Below are 20,220 nucleotides of genomic sequence, written 5' to 3' on the forward strand. Positions count from 1 at the left end.
CGCGATGCTGGCGGGCGCGCAGGTGGCCGGCGGCGCGGCGGGCTACTACCCGCGCTTCTCGCCCTTCTTCTTCCTCTGCACCCACCACGGCGAGCTGCAGGGCGACGGCGAGCAGGGGGAGGTGCTCATCTCGCTGCACGTCGCGGGCAACCCCACCTTCTACGTGCCCGGCCACGAGTACCACGGTAGGTGCCCCGGCCCCGCGCACCTGCCCCGCGCCCGAGACAAAGGCTGCCGCCTCGCTCCCTGCCCGGCCAGCGCAGCGCTTGCCCCCGCGGGCTACCTGGAGAGGTGTTGGCTAGCGGGGCCTGGGCGTGCTTTCAGTCACTCTTGTTTGTACCCGCCGTGACAGGCAGAGGACACGACCGGGGGAGTTCGTCTGTCCTTTCTGAGGCACGCCACGAAGACAAAAACGCGCCCCCTCTGCGCCGGCCCGGCGGCCTCGGCGGTACCTCCAGACGCACCTTTCCGCCTCTCGCGACTTGTTTCAGACTCCTCTGTGTTCAAGCTGCCCAGCCTGGCTGATCCCCTCCCCGCCGGCCGGCCACGGCAGCTGGCGGCGCGGAGGTGCGCAGGTTCAGGGCAAGCCTGATCCAGACTTCACTGAAATCAGGATAAGTCTTTGCGCTGACTTCAGTGGCTTTTGGATCAGACCTCTCCTGGATAAACTGCAGCCCTTTTCCCTGATAAATGTGCAGTAGACGCTGACCGGTGCCATTCGGAGGTCACTAATATCTTTGGCATTATCAACTAATAAGAGGGTGACACGGGCTTGACCCGAGGAGTGGCTGAACCTCGTCAAGTCGATGTGACCCCTGGGAAGAGGATTTGCCTGTAAGAGCGAAAAGTGGCAGTGTTAGGCCAAATATAGACACCTTGCCTCAGAGGTGGAGCAATTCACGTAATAATACTGTACGAAGGAATAATTTTCTAACTGCTCAAACTGAAGAGCACTAACAGATGGAAATAAGTTACTTCTCTAAGCTGAAGGCTTAACTTCCCTTGGCTGGTCCATCACACCACACGCAGGTGTCTTCGTCCTGTGGCAGACTGTAACCTCCTGCTTGGACCAGCTTTTGGTTTTACCCTAAAGCACTTATGGAAATGGGAGTAATGGCATTACTTAGCTGCATTACCATAATTTCTTCATATAGGAGATAGTCACATATAAAATCTTCTTAATCAGTGGCCACAGTGGATTATTTAAGAGGCATTTCCTTATCTCCTCCATAGCCTCAACACAAAAGCTGATTGTAAAATACGTTATTTAAACAGTCAAAGAGAAAATGTACTTAGAAAACCTAGTTAAGAAAGAGATACTATATAACAGCACGTGGTTTAGAGATGAAGTTAAACTCTTTACTTAGAATAATAACCAGGAAATTAAGTCTAAATTTTAGTTGTAAGTAAATATTTTTCATTTTGGGGGGTTTTTCTTTCCCCCACCTCATTTTCTTGTAATTGGATTTTTAAAAACTAGAACATTTCCAGGAGAATCCAAGTGTGTGTGCAGAGACAGTGTAAGCTGCTCAAATTGCTAAAAGCTCTCATTGTTTATTTATTAAATAAAAATTGCTATCCATATAAAGTCATCTACATACATCAAAATATAGATTAACTTCTTTTTTCTCTTTAAGCCCCCATCTTCTCATCTACATCACACTAAAATCTGTTTATTTTTAATTTAAGAAAAGTTTAATGACAAAAACCAGTAGAAAAAAGCTGAAATGATGAAATTTTTGTTTTGCAAGTCTTTAAGCAAACACTTGTGTCCCCCCCCTTCCAAAACAAATGGGTAATCTACGCTCCTTGTTTCCTAGCTAATACTTTGCTTTCCAGATCTCTGCTTTTATTAAGTATTTAGACATTACACTTTAAAAATTATGCTTTTTATGGTCATGGTAAAAATGCTCCTGGTAGGACTGCCTGTCCTGCTGAGGCATTAGGTGAGCAAGGGCTGCAAGCACTGTGGAGTTGACAATTTCCTTTCCTGAGCGGGTTCTGAGAAGAAGTGAGTTTTATGTCCTGCGCTGTTCATTCTCTCACCGTAGATGCCAGTGTAGAGCAATATCAAAGTCTCAGAGGAGGCTGCTACACCTCTTGCATTTGGGGCTTGTGCTGTAATATTGATTAGGATTTTAAAAGGCAGAGAGGTTATATCAACCAGGAATCAAATCACTGAAGTCTCCTTAACATAAGCAGCGGTGTTTTTTTGTCACTGTTTTGACTCAGAAACCTTTATGATGTGTAAAGTTATGCTGAGTTCCCCAGAAATTTGTTAACTTGGTCGCTGGTCTTGTTGTATTACTCTGTTGAGTAACTACATTGTCTTTGGGGATGTCTGGCTTTAATTCTTACATAAAAAATACTGCTGCTGGGTCTGATTCTCAACTGTCTCGCACATTGTGCAGTCATTTGGCTCTAGATTTGCAAGAGTGCCCTGCAATTACAAGCACAGATTGATTTTCCCCAGGTGTCAGTATAAATAGATGGAATTTCAAAAAAGGTCAGTAACTTGTATGTTGATCCCTTTTAAAAATGTGGCTACAGGTACTAGGGTGTGGGGAGGCTGACCTTTTGGAAAAGTAATAATCCTTGGGACCTGTTTCACAACCAAATGAAGTCAATGGGAAGACTCCCTTATGAGCGTGCACAGTGGCTGTAAAAAGCTGCTAAATAAACACAATTGTGTTCTGTACACATTTTGCATGGATGTAAAAAACTACTCAAAAAATGCAAGGAAGTGAGCAGTCAGGACCTCAAAGGGGCCCTGAGTGGTAAATGCATATGCAGGTATCTTGCACTGCTCTGAGTAGGTTGCCTCTGACACTGAAAGCAGAGTACCCACCTGTAGCACAGACCTGGCTAGCTAGCTTGAGGGTGGCTAATTGGCCCTGTCATTCAGCAGTGCTAATTAGCAGCGGGTCTGCACAGCACTTCAGTCTAGGCACCTTATTTTTGGTTTAGTAAGCTCACTGGGCAGAGCATCACAGCATGCTTGAGGGCTATGTTGCTTTTTTTTGTAATTATATAGACATGACCCATGTATGCATGTTATTGCACACAGTAGTTGAATCATTCAAAGTGTCACCTCTGTTTTTGTAACTGGTGTTGTAGTTTGACTCATTGGACCAAAGTCAGACAGGCTACAAGCGGCTGTTGCTTCATTTTAAATTAGTGTTTGAGGTTGAAATTTGGCCTGCTAATTTTAAACCAGTGGTTCTCAACCCTTTTTAGACTCGAGACACCCTTCAGTAAGTTCAAGGCACCCTTAAGAAAATGCCAGTTCTTAGTTTTCCTTCATTTCTTGATTATAGAAAAATAACGCAGCAGTTTTTCTGTTGCAAAGAATCAGCAGGCCCACAACAGACTGCAATAGGTCAGAATGTTTTTAGCACTCGGAATTCTTGTTTGAAACTCTGTTTTACCTTGTGAATCCCTTTTGTACACCTAGCAGTGCTAACATTGCGTGGTACCTCATGGCACCCTAGAAGGGATCTGAAGGTACCCCTGGGGGTCACAGCACCCTGGTTTCAGAATCACTTTGAAATAGACAAAGAATTTTAAAATATTCTGTCATACTAATATTCTAAGGAAGAATGTATGAATTGAGTGCACTCTAATCCTACTCAAATGAGTACCAAAATACATTAAAATGATCTTAAAGAGATAGTAATAGTTACGAGAAAAGTACAGCTTTTGTAATCAATGTTCACTCTCAGCAAAAGAAAAGGAGAAGCACCAACTATTTAATTGTCTACACATCTGATATATCTTACTATTATTCATGATATGTACAGCATTAAATATTTTGAGATCTTTCCTAACAGTTGTTCCTTTAGCAAACAAAAACCATTAAGAAAATAAATTCATGCATTCTGCAAAAAATCACTGCCAGCCATTCTGTTTTTAAACAGTGTAATTTACTGTTACTATAAAATGTAAATATGGCCTGGATCAACATTTGTCATTTAAAAAACCATCCTTTAAAGGGTTTATTGTGAAGAAACAAAAGTACTGAGTTTTCAGATGCATAGCACAAAGGGAGCTTTATTTATGTACATTTTCAAATTGGTTTTTGTTTGTACTGCATTAAAATAGATAGGGTTTAATCATTTAAGGTTCTAAACCTTATCAAATCACATAAATTAATTAAAATAATATTGTACACTTAAGGCATGTGGGGGATTGGTTTTATTTAGATTTTTTTAATTCAACGTTTCAGAGTTGTTGTTTCAGAGGCCAATATTATGTTGACTGAAAGCTAGGGAAAGTGAAGACCGGGGAGGATAAGTAGCCAGGCCAAAGTCATGCAGCATGTTCATAGGAGCCAAAGGACCAAATCCCAAATCTCCTGACCTGACTCACCATTCTGTAGCTACTAGGTTATATTGGCTTCTGTGGTAATTGAGTGTACTCAGTCTCTTGAGGAATTTGGTTATTTGTTGCTTTCAGAATATACAGCGGTGTTGCACTGACAATGATAATATTTTAGCAATGGGACAACTACTAAGTTCAAGTGGGTAATAGAATTTTAAATATCGTAAAGAGGGTATGTCTAGATCAAAGATGATACTAATCTTGGGAAACCATATGCTGAGGGATTGAAAAAGGGTTTCTTTTCTTTGCTAAATTCCTAAAATGAGAGTGCAAGAAAGTACATGTTGAAGTAGGTGACCTCTAACTTTAAATTCATTCTCTAACACCTTCTTCTGGCTCTTTAGTACACTGCTATCACTAACTTTTACCCATTGATTTGATTATAACTCACATCATGATACACATACAAAAAAGGAAAGATAGTCTTGTGGTTAAGACAATGGACTGGAAATCAAGAGATCACAGGTGCTGCTACAGGCTTCCTATGTGACACACTGGATAAGCATGTACCTCAGTATTACATCTGTAAAATGCAGATGATAATAATTCTTTGCTACTTGTGGGGTTGTTAGTGAAGCTAAATTCTCTCATGTATGTGAGCTGCATGGATACTATGATGATGCACAATAGCCATATGAGTCAAAATGCATCATTAAAGATACCTTAAAAAATTCTCAACTTAGTGAAGTCGCTAGAATCTATAAATATATAATGATAATAAATGAATATTAAAAATGCAATTACTTTTTCAATGGCAAAGTTAAAGAAACTTTCTACTTTTACATGTATATGAAAATGACTTAAGTCTGCATCTTTACACATTACACCTCATTACACATTCATTGCACAATACAACTGCAATAAAAATTACTAAGATGAATATTTTACATATGTATTTCAAGTGCACCTATCTATGTGTTTCACATACACATTGCTTACTAGTTGGTGAACAGTGTTATTACCTGTGACAGTTATTTCTTGAAATAGATTATTTTTTAATTAAGTTGATTGAGGACTTGAATTAGTACTTAAAACTCATACCCAACATCAGCCTAGCTAAGTTAAATACCTGTGTACAGTACTAGCTTAATTTGGGGCACATGCTAATTCTCATTCCCAATAGGCCTTAGGTATATTCTTAAGTGCATTGTGAAATCAAGGTCCTCTTGGCTTGCTCCAAGCTCTGTTGCAGTCCTTCTTCATGTTCCCCCTGGCCCTTACATACAAGCTGTATGTTTGTAGAAAAATTTCAAGCATGTAATATAAACTAAGAACTCCTGTTCCTGTACCTGTAGTGCTTTCTTCTCAGTTTATCTTATAGTCAGTTTCTGTTCCTCATCTCAGTTCTTCTACAACAGCACAAATGTACACCATAGTTAGTGTTAAGCAGATAGGTGTGTATGAAATACATAAATATATAAACAGTTTCATCTTAGTAATTTTATTGCATAGTTGTATTAAATGGTTTTGAAGACACAGACTTAAAATACAGCCTAAAATATAATGGTAATGACTGTTGCGATTCTTGAATCTGCAATATGTTGTCTGGGACCATTGCTTTGCTAGGTGGTGAAAAGGGGATTTTAAAAACTACTTCCAGTGTTAGTTATGCACTTCTTAAGCTCTGATAAAATGTTCCCGAAAAGCTGGTTTCTACCTTCATTGTTCAACCATAAAAAATGAATAATGTGGTTTAATATCTCTTTATTTCAGCAGTCTTTGCTTTATTCTTAAGGGGAATTGATACTTCTGTTTTCTGGTATTTATTTATTTTTGAGTTGGTTATTAAAAAGCAATGTAATGGGGCCCCTTAGTGAGAGAGCAAGAGACAAAATGATTGCAGGGAGAGAGGCATTGTTTGAGGTAAAATGAAGCAAGGCTATTACAGAACATCATTTAAAATCACTATTTTCCATTGCTTCTGTATCAGTTATTCAGATAATCTAGCAAGGTTCTTTGGGTCAATCTGGAATTTTTTGTTAGACCAACGCAAATAGTTGGAAAAATTATTCTTTGCAAGCATTCAGGTACAAATACCCTTTGTCAGGCTGAGGATACATCTGCAGTTGGTGTGTGCTCTTCCTGGATAGAAAGAATAGTAAAGAAGCCAGAGGCTGGTATGCATGCAAGAAAGGCAGTCCATGAAGATGTAAATTGAGGAGTCAGTGGGTGAGACACAGGTGGGGGGAGGGAAAGGGACTGAATGTGGCTGGTAGATAGTGGACAGACACCTGGGGAGTCAGATGTTAGGCAGGTTATAATGGTTATAAATCCACTGTTTCTATTTAGTCTATGATTTTTTGTATCCAGTAGGTTGATGAAAGAAGAGCACACACCAACTGCAGATGCTTCCTCAGCCTGATGAAGGGCATTTGAACACAAACGCTTGCAATGAAGCATTTTTCCAACTATTTGAGTTGGTCTAATAAAAGATATCAGATTTACCCAACTAACCTTGTCTGCTTATGTTCTTAGATCAACAGGGCTACAACCTATACCCCTCAAATAATCTAAAGCAGTTGTCATAAATGTCCAGAAATAGAAGAATGTATAAGATATAATGTCAGTGAGGCTGCACTGGTATAACTGAACCCTGATTTGGCTCCCGGTTTTCAAATCTTGTCAAGTAATTAGAGTTTTTGTAGGCTGTTTTCTCAAAAACTTCCATTTTGCTCCCTTATTTATACCAATCTTTGTGTTGAGAAAGAATAGAGATTTCCATTATATTTTCCTAAGCTGAAGAGGCATGTAGAAACTACTGCTCTCAGGAAGCTAGTTATGCCCTGGGATTGTTATGTAGATCCTCCCAACCCTGTGATAAGTAGGCCAAAAGGCAAGGAGTTAGTCAGATGTGGTGGAGGAGACAAAAGAATTAAGAATAAGAAAATTTTAGTGCTTAGATCTGTTTTCTTCTCCCATGTCTTAAAAAAAAAAGTTGTTGAGACTTGCACAGCATACATGAAAGCAATTTGCATGAGATCAGCATCTGCAAACTAGATCTGATCCATTAATACTCATCTAATGTATTCTGTCCATGGTCCATTGTGTACAGAGTATATTTTCTTGCATAAACTGGATTTGAGGGCAAAGAAATATTTGACCTGTTTTTTCTGTTTTCTATACATTGACTTTTGTCACATAATAGCTTTAGGGCATGTTATATGGCCTGTCTCATTTGTCAGGTTTGTGCCTGAGGTGTTATGGACTGGGTATATGTTTGAGTGACATGTGAGTCTGTTCATTTTGACCTGGGTCATTTGGATGTCTATATTGCTTTGTAACTGTTGTACAACTACCAAATGAAGGGGACTGTTGTAAATTTTTAAAAGTTACGCTTTTGAGATCTCTACACCGGAAACTGAGAAATAATGCCCATCTTACTACTATGGAGTTTATAAGAAAAGTATAAAGAATATTATAGCTGATGCCTTCTTACAGATGGTGTTTCACTGGAAGAGATGTAAAAACATAAGGGTTTCATCTGTTATCTTTCCAGTAGTGGTCCAAATATGTGGCCAGCAGATGGCTCAGCTATTTGTAGTGTCAGACTTGGGATTTATGCAAGGAGGCACAAGTCCATAAAGACCTAAATAATTTGATTTGACAAATTTGCAAGAAAAATAATCTCTAAATCCCCTCCTAGTATATCTGTAACTGTGGACTGGCTTGTCCTACATTACAGAAGTTGGGATCAGCAAGGGATGCCAGAATGACCCACATATGTCAAATGACATTTGATTTTCAGGACAGGAGAATTATTAATTTGTATCAGTGTATTGCTCAAAATACTAGCCACTGTACATATGGACATAAAGTAGAAGCTCTGCGTCAAACAGCATGCAGTCTGAGGCCAAGATCCTGTAATAAGATTAGCATGAGTTCTAGGCCGTGAGAAGGCCATGGATGATGGGCATTGTGTGGAGAAGAATGTGTGTGTGTGTGGGTGGGTGGGTGAAGGGGCAGGAGGGGAAGGGAGAAAATGGTGCAGAAGAATATATCAACATATATATAAAATGTTGTTGTTAACATAGATTTGAATGTATAAAAACATTGTTAATGTAGCTATAGACATATATTCAAATATATATGTTCCAAGCCAATGTCTTTTTGTGTATAAAACTCGTTGTCACAAGTATCAATTAGATGACAAGTTTAGTAGAACTGAAAAAATAATTAGATGTACATTTCAACAATAAAAAATGGTACAGTTTTACCATAGCATAAAAATATACGTATTCAACAAGATGTAACCCTCATGCTTCAGGACACAAGATGACTACTAGCTGACTTTGGTACGATGTAGGGGAATTCTGTGTACTTCCCTTTGATCTACTGGCCACTCTGTTGAAACAACATTGATTCACAAAATTTAGTGCTAGAATGTCATGTAACTTTCTTCACTTGACCATGTCTTTTCTTATACGTAATTTAATGGTGATTGTTTTTGAAGTATTATATTTTTATTTTCACATCAACTTATTATAAATCACCTTACGTCTGATAATAGACAACGTTCTAAATATAAGGAGCTCTCGAGTTTAACCTTTTTTTATGTCTGGCTCAAGCCCTAAGACTAAGGTCCAAATTTTTTATGGCTCTTTGTTACATAACCACGAAAGGAAACAACACTCTTTTTACCTCTGAGAATGTACAGTCTTTCTTAGTGGTCCTAGAGCTGTTATGAGAACCTCAATAGCTTTTGATGAAAGTTTTAGTCTTTTTACATGCTTCCTTTCTTTGTGTTAACATTTCCTGCCTTTTCATCCTGCATAAAAGGTGCATAGCGTTTAAATGGAATACGCTTTTTATGCCAGTTGTGCGTAGCCAGTCATTTAAGTATATTATAGATACACACAATGCAACGTTTAAAACTTTTAAAATCTCAAAGAACAGACTGCTTGGGGGGAAAAGACCTTCTCAGCTTCTGAGGAAACTGCTTTTCACCTGTTCCTTCCCTATCTTTGTTCTCGCTTTTCTGTAGAAAAATCCTAGAAGTCTTGAAGATCATCAGATCTAGGCTCTGAACCAACTGCAAATGGAATCTGATAGATAGAACTATTTTATACAGTTTCTTATATATCACTTAGCGCTATAGTATCTGAGCACTTTCCAGAAGTGCATTAAACAATATGAAAAATATCTTGTTCTTTGCTAAGTGTTCTTTCATCTTTTTTCCAGAGGAAAGAGAGACCTGTAACAGTGCGTTTGTATCTTGTATGTTTTTAAAGAAAAATATGTTATGTATGTATTCATCCAAACATATAATGATCTTGTTGTGAGAGGTGTGGCTATAAGTAGTAAAGGAAAAGAGAAGCTATGTTTCTGTGTTTTGCTAGTGCTTGAGCCTGTGACATCAGACCAGTCCCCCAAAGGCTGTGTTTACATGTTGAAAAGGATCGTGACAAAGGTTTCCATGGGGCACAGAGCCCTGACTAAGAACACCTTGCAGGACATCAAGCTTCACTTCCACTCGGACACAAGGTACTACTTCTTTGCTTTGTCTGTCCATCAGCACTTGCATCCAACCTCATTCCAATGATGGATCTTCAGTCAAACTCATGGTTTCTTAATTTTTACAGCTTAATTTTTAGCTTAATTTTTTTACATGACTCCATGGAAAAACATTTTTATACTTTTTTTTTAATGGACAGCTTATAAATTTCTGGGCAGTTGGCATCCCTGCCCTGAATTCAGTTTGTCTGGTCTAGATATGGATTTCATTTAGATAAGCTTGTAGTTGAACTTTGGCTTGTTTAAGAATGGGAGGATTGACTGTGAGCAGTAACTGGCCAGGCCTGCTACATGTGGGATATGTTTAAGGTTTTCTTGTTTAGGGTTGGTTGGAATATTGAATGTTTGGAGGACGAGGAAGGGAAGATTAGTTCCTTGAATAAGGCATCAGTTATTTCCATTAGGAGAGGCACCACTAGTTTGTGATGGATGTTGGTGGGCTTCACAAGTTTGGTTCATTACTCCTTTCAGATCAGTACTTCCACTCATTATGAAGGGCTGAAACAGTGGGGGATCAGATGGCCTGTTGTAGGTGTAAGCTGTGGGCACATTTAGGAAGTTCTTTCAGTCTTTTCAGTACAATTGTATGGTAGTTCATCAAAGTACTTGGTTCTGTAGCAGTATGTTCACATTTCATACTGAAGATGCAGTTTACTGTGTTGGATATCTCCTTTGGGTTGGATTTGACAGTTTCAATGGAGGTTGATAAGATTCTTTTAATCTTTAGTACAGCTACAGGATAATTCTTTAGGAAGCCTTTGTTTTGTCCTCTCTGGGCACATCTACACATGATACTTTAATGCGCATTAGCCTAAGTTAATACACATTAAGGGTGTGCGTCTACATGTGCCCTTTATGCGCATTAAAAATGGCAAATTTAGGCTATTCGCACCTAAATTTGATTAATGCCACACACAGCATTAATGCACTTAAATGTCTGCACATGTAGCTACCTGCCTGACCCCACTTAATGCACATTAAGCTAATGCGCATTAAATGTAGGTAGACTTAAATGCATGTGTAGACACGCCTCTGTTACCTTATGTTTCAGCATGGACACTAAAGTTTTTTTCACAGTCCTGCTTTCATGTGATCACAGGATGGCTCAATGCTCTTCAAAGACAATGAATCCATCCAAGCTAAATGGAAAGAGCACTTTAAGGCACTCCTGGATTGTTGGTTGCCTGTGATGGATAGCACCAGAGTTCATCTCCTAACACTCTAAAAGAGGATTCCTCACCACTCTCCTAACCTAAAAAGAAGTCTGGCATGCCATCAAGGAAACCAAAAACAACTAGGCTACTGGACTCAATGTTATACCTGCTGAAATCTGTGAGACTCCTTGAATTTATTCTCTGAATTTGGAACAACAAAGAAGTCCCTGGGGACCTGAGAAATCTCAACATCTTAACTATCTTCAAAAAAGGAGATAAGCTGTGTGTGGGATCCATAAAGGTATTGCTCTCCTTTCCACTGCAGGGAAAATCCTCTCCTGCATCCTCCTGAATTGCCTTCTGCCTCCTGCAGTGGAAGTCCTGCCAGAATCTCTGAGTAGTTTCAGATCATCCCATGGGGCAACTGACAAGGTCTATGTTGCTCACCAGGCCCAAGAAAAGTGTTGGGAACAATATCAGGACCTGTATATGGCCTTCATTGACCTTACTAAGACCTTTGATTCCATCAATCATGAAATTCTGTGGAAAGTCAGATTTGGATGTCCTGAAAAGTACATCAAGATCCCTAGGCATCTTCATGACCAGATAACTGTGACCATTCTGTGCATCAGATCAGAGACAGATCCATTTGTCATCTGAACTGGGGCCAAACAAGGATGCGTCATCACCTCAACTCTGTTCTCCGTTTATTTGACAGTCATCCTGGTTCTCATTTAAGAACTGCCTTCCTCCCAGAATTGATATTGAATATGAAATGGATGGTGTGGTCTCAATCTGGAACACTTTTGTTTAAAGACCAAAGTTATCAAAACTGCTGTCCTTGAACTTCAGTATGGTGATGACTGCACCATTATTGTGCACACTGAGGAAAACTTCCAGACTGTACTGCATCTCTTCAGAGAAGCCTACCAAATGTTTGCCTTCTCTCTCAACATTGAAAAGACTAAAGTGCTCTATATCAGCCTTCCCTAAGGCATGAATATGACTCCACCTCCCCCCACCCCAGTTACCACTGAAGGAAAGACCCTGGAGATAGTTGCACACCTCTCCTACCTTAGTAGCCACCTCTCTCAGAGAGCGGTGAGCATTCATGAGGAAATCCAGGATGGGATCCAGTGCACAAGTGCCTCCTTTGGGAAGTTGCTTTGGCATGTTTATTCATCACAATCTCTGGAAAGACACTAAGATCCAGGTTTGCAGTGCAGCCATTATCCCCACTCTCCTCTACAGATGTGAAATGTGGGTTACTTACTGTGGTGGGCCAGTAGTGGGTGTTCCTGTGCTGAGCCACCCACTTTACTGTGCCTGACCACCTTCCAGGCTCTAAGTGGCTCCCTGGGGGCACCTCACGTCTGGCTGACCCCCTTCCTGGAGCGCACTCACTAGCCTGGGGCTAACGCCGCCACCACCCAGAGTCTGGACTGATCCTGGACCTGTGTCCTCTGGGAAACACAGGCCTAGTAGTCTTTGAGGGTACTTGACCCACTGCAAGAACTTGGGGTACTTCCCTCAGTCTGAAGCACAAATAGTGGTTTCTCTTAGTCAGTTGAACCAAGGGGACCCCAAGGCATAATCTAGACCTACTCCCAATAAGTCTCCCATGCTAGTACAAAGGAGAACTTTATTGGTTACAAGGAGTAGGTTGGGAATAGAGTACAGAGTAGAGCAATATCAGAGACATCACACAGAGCAAACTGGCATGGCTGAGTAGCCTTTGATCACGCATCTGTGTTACTGCAAGCTATATACCTAGCTAGACCTCAGGTAGCTTACTCATGGGTATCATCCAGAGGCAGGTAGAGATTCTCTCTGGAGGCAGGCACTTCAATGATCATGAGTTTCGAGAGAGAGCAAGTTTCAGATGGTCCAGCTCTTCTCTCTCTGAGTTTTCATCATGGCTACTGCCCCTCCTCCTGGGCAGTCCTTAACTTATATAGCCCTTATAACCTCATTTACTTGGTCCAATGGAGACCAGCACCTGTTGGCTGCCAGCCAACCAATTTAAAAGGCATCACTGGTTGCTGGGCAGACTGGCAGGGTCTCTAGCCTCCTCCCAGTCAGGCTTATATTGCTTAGAACAAGGACAGGCAATTATTTTGGGTGGAGGGCCGCTTTCCCAGTTTTGGCAGGCTGTAGAGGGCCGCATGGGTAGCCCCACCCCTTGACAGGTGTCCCACCACTTGACAGGTGCCACGACCCTGGTCACCATTTTGGGACCAATGTCCAAGGGCCAGCACCGATGGGGCCTAGAGCGGGGCACAGGCCAGCAAGCATCTGTGGAGCCAGACCAGGCTTCACCAGCAGGGAGTGGGGAGCTGACCCGGCTCCATGGAGCCCCTGCCAGCTGGGACTCTGCACTGCTGCCACCCTGCTCTGGGCCCTGCTGGCACTGGCCCTGGGACACCGGTGTGGGCCCTGTGCTCCCACTGGCTCCCCGCCCACTCACACCCAGTACCCCACCAGCCCTGCAGTACAGGCGGGGGACAGCGCACAGCCCTGACCCCCTGCTTGCCAGCAGGTAAGAAACTGGTGCTGAGCATGGGGAAAAGTGGCCCCTTGCCTGCACCATGACCAATGCCCCAAGCTGCAGGTGCTCGCAGCCCATGCGGGGCTGTCAGGAGCAGGCACAGGCAGCCCCATGTGGGCTACAGCTGGCTGCAGCATGGGGCGCTGGCCATGGGGCAGGCGAGGGGCCACTCTTCCCCGCGCTCAGCACCAGCTTGTAACCTGCCCCATTGCCAGCCTTGGGGGTGGGAGAGAAAGCAGCTCCTTGCCACCCCATGCCCAGCGCCCTGCACTCAGCCACTCACAGCCTGCCTGGGGTTGCCTGTGCCTGCTCCGGACAGACCTGCAGCGCGGGGCACTAGCCATGGGGTGGGCGAGGGACCGTTTTTCTCCGCACAGGGAAGGAGCCCAAGGAAAAGTTGAGCGCGGGGGGAAGCGGTCCCTCCCCTGCCCCATGCTTGGTACCCCACACTGCAGGCGCTCGCAGCCCACATCAGGCTGTCCAGAGTGGGCACAGGCAGCCCCATGTGGGCTGCAAGCAGCTTCAGCGCGGGGCACTGGATGTGGGCGGGGAGGGGCCACTTTCCCCCCCTGCTCCTTCCTTGCCTGGGGTCCCCCCCCTACTTACCTGAGTTTCCCGTGCCAGGGCAGCCATGTGCTGTTGTTGGAGCCTGCCAGGCTTCCCCTGGGTCCTACTGCCCTTGGTTCCTGTCATTTTTGACCAGAACCAAGGGCAGAGAAATATTAATTTTCTACATTTTTTTAGGGGCCCTGCAGGCTGGATAGAATGGCCTTGTGGGCTGGATCTGGCCTGTGGGCCATATTTTGCCCACCCCGGCTTAGAACAATAGGGAGCATAAGCCCCTCACCCAGGTATGTGATGCCAGTCATGTAGGCAGAGGGAGCAGGTTTCCCCTCTCCCTTAGGAATGTATTCAACTGAGGTTACCTAAAGAGATGGGATGTCTGCCCTCTGCAGGGCCTGTATTAACCGAATTGTCACAGAGCAGAGTTTTTGGGGAGAGACGGAGGTGGCCTTCTGCCACACCTACCATCATCTCAAGAGCTTATAGAGGTATCACCAACAATGTCTCCAGAAAATCATCCACATCAAATGGGAAGATTGCCATACAAATGCCAGCTTCCTTGCTGAAGCCCATGTTATTAGCATTGAGTTGGTGATCCTGAAGCACCAACTTTGCTGGACTGAACACTGTGTATGGATACCTGACTCTACTCCCAGAACAAGCGCTCTATTTCCAGCTTAGTAAGAGCCTGAGATCTCACAGTGGCTGGAGGAAGCACCACAAGCACACATTGGAGGCATACCTCAAGAAAGTGGATGCCAACATCAAGAGTTGGGAGGAGCTGGCTGCTAACCAACCCCAATGGTGCTTCAACCTCAATCAAGCAGCAGCCTGTTTTGAGGTAAAGTGTCTTGCCCTTGAAGCAGAGAAGACAGAGGAGAGGAAGGAGAAGGAGAGGAATCCCATTCTGCAGCCTGCTTTCCCCTGCAGAAAGACATCCAACTTCTGTGGGTATATCTGTAGCTCAAGTATTGAACACTTAAGTCTCCTCAGGATCCAGGAAGCCATGGTAGAGATCATCCTAGAATTGAGGGATTGCGATGTTGTAAGTTTTCACCCTCTCTGTTTTTCCTGGCCCAAGCTGACAGAGAATTAGAGGGAATCCTATATGAGCAGTGGGAGGAAGGAGCCATTTGACATTTAGTGTGTCGATGGTTAAGGCTGGTTAAGTATAATTGTCCAATAGGTCATACGCTCCTCATTCTGTGAAAAGAATCTCGTTGTCCTCTAGCGGGCTTTGAAACTTATCAGGGACCCCATAGTCTATTTATGTAGCTGAATCACAGTGGTCTGTCTTGTTGCCTGGAAGCTGGGACACCTCTGCGCACTGTCTTAATGAGCTGGTGATCTGTCCAAGGCAGTGGCTACTTTGTGATATCTTTTACTTAGGTTTCTTAGATAAACAACTTTTTCAGTGTGTGATTGGGTGTATAGTTGACTAGAGGTAATCTCTGAAAGTTTGTTGGAAGCAAGGGAGTGCTGGGAGGGAAAACATTTCATCTACTCATCTTTTAAATCAGGGGGATGTTGGCTTGGACCCTTCAGATGATGATAATGATAGTGTGTTTCCGTACTTTTCAATTCCAAATGTGTAGTTTGAGAACAAAATCATGGAGCGTATTCTCCTCAGTGTGAATCTACATAACACCTTTAATGTTAATATTAGTGACATAGTTATGTACAGACAAAAAAAAGGCAAGCCAATAGGTTCAATTTCCCCTTAGTCATGCTATCTTCTCCTAGTCTCTTAAGCCAGGAACATATGATAGGCCGTGTCCTCAACTAGTGTCAGTGGCATGGAATTTAGTCGACTTGCTCCATTTTATACTAGCTTCAGTCTGGCACGGGTGAAGAAAGCTAATAAATCCATCTGATCAGTTTTCTTTTTCAGGTAGTAATTTTTACCTATCAGAATACTTGTTCTGAATGGTTATCTACCTCCTTTATGAAAAAATATAGCATCGACTCATTTCATTTTATTTTTTAAAGAAAATTAAATTTTAAAAGGTGTTTGGATCTTCTTCACTGATCTGTTTAGTATGTCTGAAATTCCTTTTCAGCCTTACTCTTTTCTTCACTGTGCTAAAGTTCCAGAATTTGTAACAATGAGTACTGCATCTTTTGGGGGATGAAGGGCCAGAACTTGGCATGTGAGTTTTTCGCAAGGGGAAATGGCATGACACCTTGGAGTTCCCTTCATTAACTGCTATTACTGAGGCCAGTGGTTTAGCCAGGCTTAGCTGTTGTAGCCAGTGGCTTCGCCAGACCTCTGTGCCACAGAGCTTTTCTGAGAAAAATGCCAAACCTGTATTTATAATTTCTTATTAACCATTGGGCTCAGTCATGTCCGTTCATTGTCACATAACCTTCAGAAGCAGACTTGTAAGGAGAAACTCCTAAAGGGGATCTAGAGAAATAAAATGGCTGCTGGTTCCTCAGCTAACCTCCATGGAGTGCAGCAAGGGGGATACTCTTGTTCTGAGTAGTTCTCTTACTGCCCTTCTCAAGCTCAGTTTGGGAGGTAAATGCGGAAGAGCCCAAGTCAACGATGTGTGCCTCTGTTCCCTATCATGCGCACAGTTCCCTGTCATGCTCTCGGGTTTTCCCAGCATCCTGACACACTTTGGGCTCCCTTGATCCTGACCTTGGATCTTCTTTGGAACTCAGCTCTAGCTCTCCGACTCCTCGCTCCTGATCTTGGCTTACGCCTTAGACTGTATCTTAGATCTTCCCTCTCAGCTCTGGTAACCTGTTCCCCACTGGCCTGGCTGCCCAGGTCCCAGCAAACCTTCACAGTCTGTGGCTTTCTTAGACAGACTAGGTAATTAATTCTTATCATGTTTCCTGGGAAGATACCAAAAGAAATAAATCAATATTTCCTACTATATCTGAAAAGTAGAAAATGAGGCTGTCTTCTCCAGCTAGTGCTGTGGGGGTCACCACCCTTTACAGTCCAGCTTAGTGTGCCTTGATCCTGCTGTTAGGTGTTTATACCTTTCCACTGACTCCATCTTCACCTTGCAGTAACTGGCAACTGTGTGCTGAGAGAGAACAGTGCAGGTGTTGAGAAGAAGCAGTTAGTAAGGTGGTAAGCTCATCAGTTTACTCCTTTTTATCCCTTTGACTTCCACTTTATAGCACAGTATGGTTGCTCGGTGCCCAATAGTCCACATTCAACCTGATGTTGGTTACTGTGAATTTGAATGTAGCTAGCCTGCTGAAGGTTGGTGTGACTGGTTAACCAAGTCCCTGGTGATTAGCAGCTTGGCACTTCTAATTTGGGAGATTTATGTTTTACTTGAGAGTGGCCTCGCTAGAAAGTACAAAGTCCAGGGCTGCTGTGAGCATGAAAACCTTGTTAGCATTATTCCCACAAAAATAAAAATAAAATTAGAATAATGAAGTGTCATTCAATACTTTCAGCTTGGATCTCCAAGCAAAGTCAATGAATATGGATGAATACTATTACATGTATAGTCCTTCTCAGGCAAACCAATTCCCAGGTCTCTTGGGGTTGCACTCTGTGGAAACCTGAAGCTGTTCAAAGTCATCAGAAAAGTAGATTCATGATCCTGTCTCGTGCCAGGTACTACAGAAAGGGATATATAACACATGGCAAGTCAGAGCAATTCCTGAAGTAAAACGAGAGATTACAACTTTGCAAGTGGTAACTGGATTAAAGTTAGGGGCTGAGGTGAGATCTGTTACAGCTTTCAGTTACCTCAGGGAAGCCAGGGTGATTCCCAGTCAGCCCTGTCCAGAGTTAGCCTCTGAGTGGTGCCGGGTTTTTAACCTGGGAGCAGACCGCTACCTACAGCTTCGGACAGTATGGTCAACGGACATTATCTCTGCAAGAATTCCTGGGACAAACTGCCCCTCTCTTAAATGCCCCATGGAAATACCAGGATATAAATGGAATTAGGCATCATCTATGGCTGTGAACACATTTACTCAGGCTAGTACTCCAGGGACACATAACCAGCATTTGTAAGCCGGCTGCTTGCAATATTGCTTGGTCACTAGATGGCAGGGAGCTGGTTTTTATGGAACAAGCAGCTATCCTGGCATGAAAGTGACTTGGGCAGCAGACAAACAAGACTTTTGCATAGTAAAGCTAATGCATTTTTTTTCCAAGGGGTAAGTTTACTCTGGATTAGAGTGATTTACTACAACATAGGAGAGCTGTGTGCTTTCCACGTTTACTACATAGTGAAGTCAATTATACAGTGTGTAGATCCAAGTAATATAACCTCCTCTTAATCCTACTTACAGTTCCCATAATTGGGAAACATATAAGCAAATTCTTAGCAGAGCCACACATTCTCATTCCCACTTTACACTTCCATAATCACGTTTTCTAGTTTTCATATCACTGCCTTCTATCTGACACATTTTCTCAGTCTCTTAATACTGGCTTTAAGGAAGAAGGAAATCCTATCTTTTCTAGGAAAATTTGCTCATCATTCCCCATAACAGAAAGAACTAGAGGAAATGTAGTTATGTGTTTTCTGGACTACCTTGAAACCATAGTAGACATATGGCAGTAGGGAAGTTTGTCATAGTCCTGAGCATGCTGGTCTTGGCTCCCAGGAAAGTTAACTGAGGAGAGCCATAATGGAAAACAAGGGGGGGAGGGGGTCCAAAAACAAATGCTTCATTTTTAGTGAAATATGTTGGACACGCTGATCTCATGCACAGATGTGCTTCAATTATCTGGAAATCACTTGAGCCTGGTCCTGTAAATTAATATTGTCCATCCACATCTCTCTATCACATCTGTTTTGAAAAATTGAGGTTTCATTGTCTATTCCCAGTTTCTTTGGAAGTTGTCTCAGTGAAAGGAAACTTTAAGGAGCAAGACATTTTCCTGCTGCAAATGAGTAATGGGCACATCTGAATCTGCCCCAATTTTCAAACAGGCTGAATTATCAAAATAATGCATCTATGGACCTTATAATTCAAAGAAATACAAATTACTGCTTCTTACTGCTCCTCTGGCACATGGTAGCAGAGGTCATGTACTTTGCATGTCCGCTTCTTATTGGAGAAGAAATCAGTGACATGGACTCTTAGGGCACATCCAGACAGGCACGGATGTGCGGTATGTGGTGCCGCAGACCCATCTGCAGTGCCGCACACCACTTGCATTGCACATGCGGGCATTCCCCACTCTGCTAATTTGCAGCGTGGGGTGGCGGGGGAAGGTTGACACTTGGAGATCCCAGTGTCAAAAAACCCCTGCGTCTAAAAATGGGGTGTCACTTACAGGGGTAGCATGCACTGCCAGAAACTGGAGCCTGGCTGGCCAGACTCCACATTCAGGTTGGCAACCAGGCTCCCTGCTGCTGGACTGCTGTATCTGCAGCCCCTGGAGGCCCCCAGTATTGCAGGTAATACTGCTGGAGCCAGCCCTGGTGCTAGACCCAGCTTCCCCTACCTGACCTGGGGCAACATGTTGCATGCCAAATGTGTTGGTACTGCTTGTTGCTGGGAAAATGCAATTTGCCAATATCCAGTTCCTACAAATAAACTTTTCCCTGAAAATTGACTCTACTCAATGAGTACAAAGCAAAGAGCACAGTCTCCTGCTGTTTGCAACAGCTTCCTTAACAAAAAGTGATCACAAAATTAGTAACACTGTAGCACTTCCGACTACACACTTTTGGCATACCAAGAAAAATGTTGAGACTATGTGTAACGGTGCCATCTGGTGACTTTTATCAAAACTGTTCATTTTTTATGCTAGAGTTATAGAAACAGCTATTGCTACTGTCAATTTGTATTCTTATATGAACAAACCTAGGAACAACGGAATCCTCATATCTGTTGCTTGATGTATTTTTCTTGGGGTGGTAGAATTTTACAATTATCAGGACCCATCCAAATATTCCTAGTTTTTAAAAGCATAATAACTGAGAAAAGAGGGCTAAATCAAAAAGCTATATCTGAGATTTTAGTGCCTGCTATACTTAGCATTTAGATTTCATAGATTTCATAGACATCAGGGCTGGAAGGGACCTCGGGAGATCATCGAGTCCAGCCCCCTGCCCAAAGGGCAGGAAG

At 42.8% G+C, this 20,220-nt stretch overlaps 1 protein-coding gene across 1 annotated transcript in view; it reads left to right on the plus strand.

Annotated features, from left to right (window-relative positions):
* The first annotated feature begins 4 nt into the window (after positions 1-4).
* Positions 5-20,220, plus strand: part of RELN (reelin) — a 560,682-nt gene continuing 540,466 nt past the window's right edge. Inside the window, exon 1 of the mRNA XM_019543587.1 lies at positions 5-185. Within this exon, the coding sequence (XP_019399132.1) occupies positions 5-185 (181 nt within the window). The remainder of the gene's footprint in view (positions 186-20,220) is intronic.

This window comes from Crocodylus porosus, unplaced genomic scaffold, assembly GCF_001723895.1.
Source record: "Crocodylus porosus isolate Cpor-Errol unplaced genomic scaffold, CroPor_comp1, whole genome shotgun sequence".
NCBI classification, from domain to species: Eukaryota; Metazoa; Chordata; order Crocodylia; family Crocodylidae; genus Crocodylus; species Crocodylus porosus.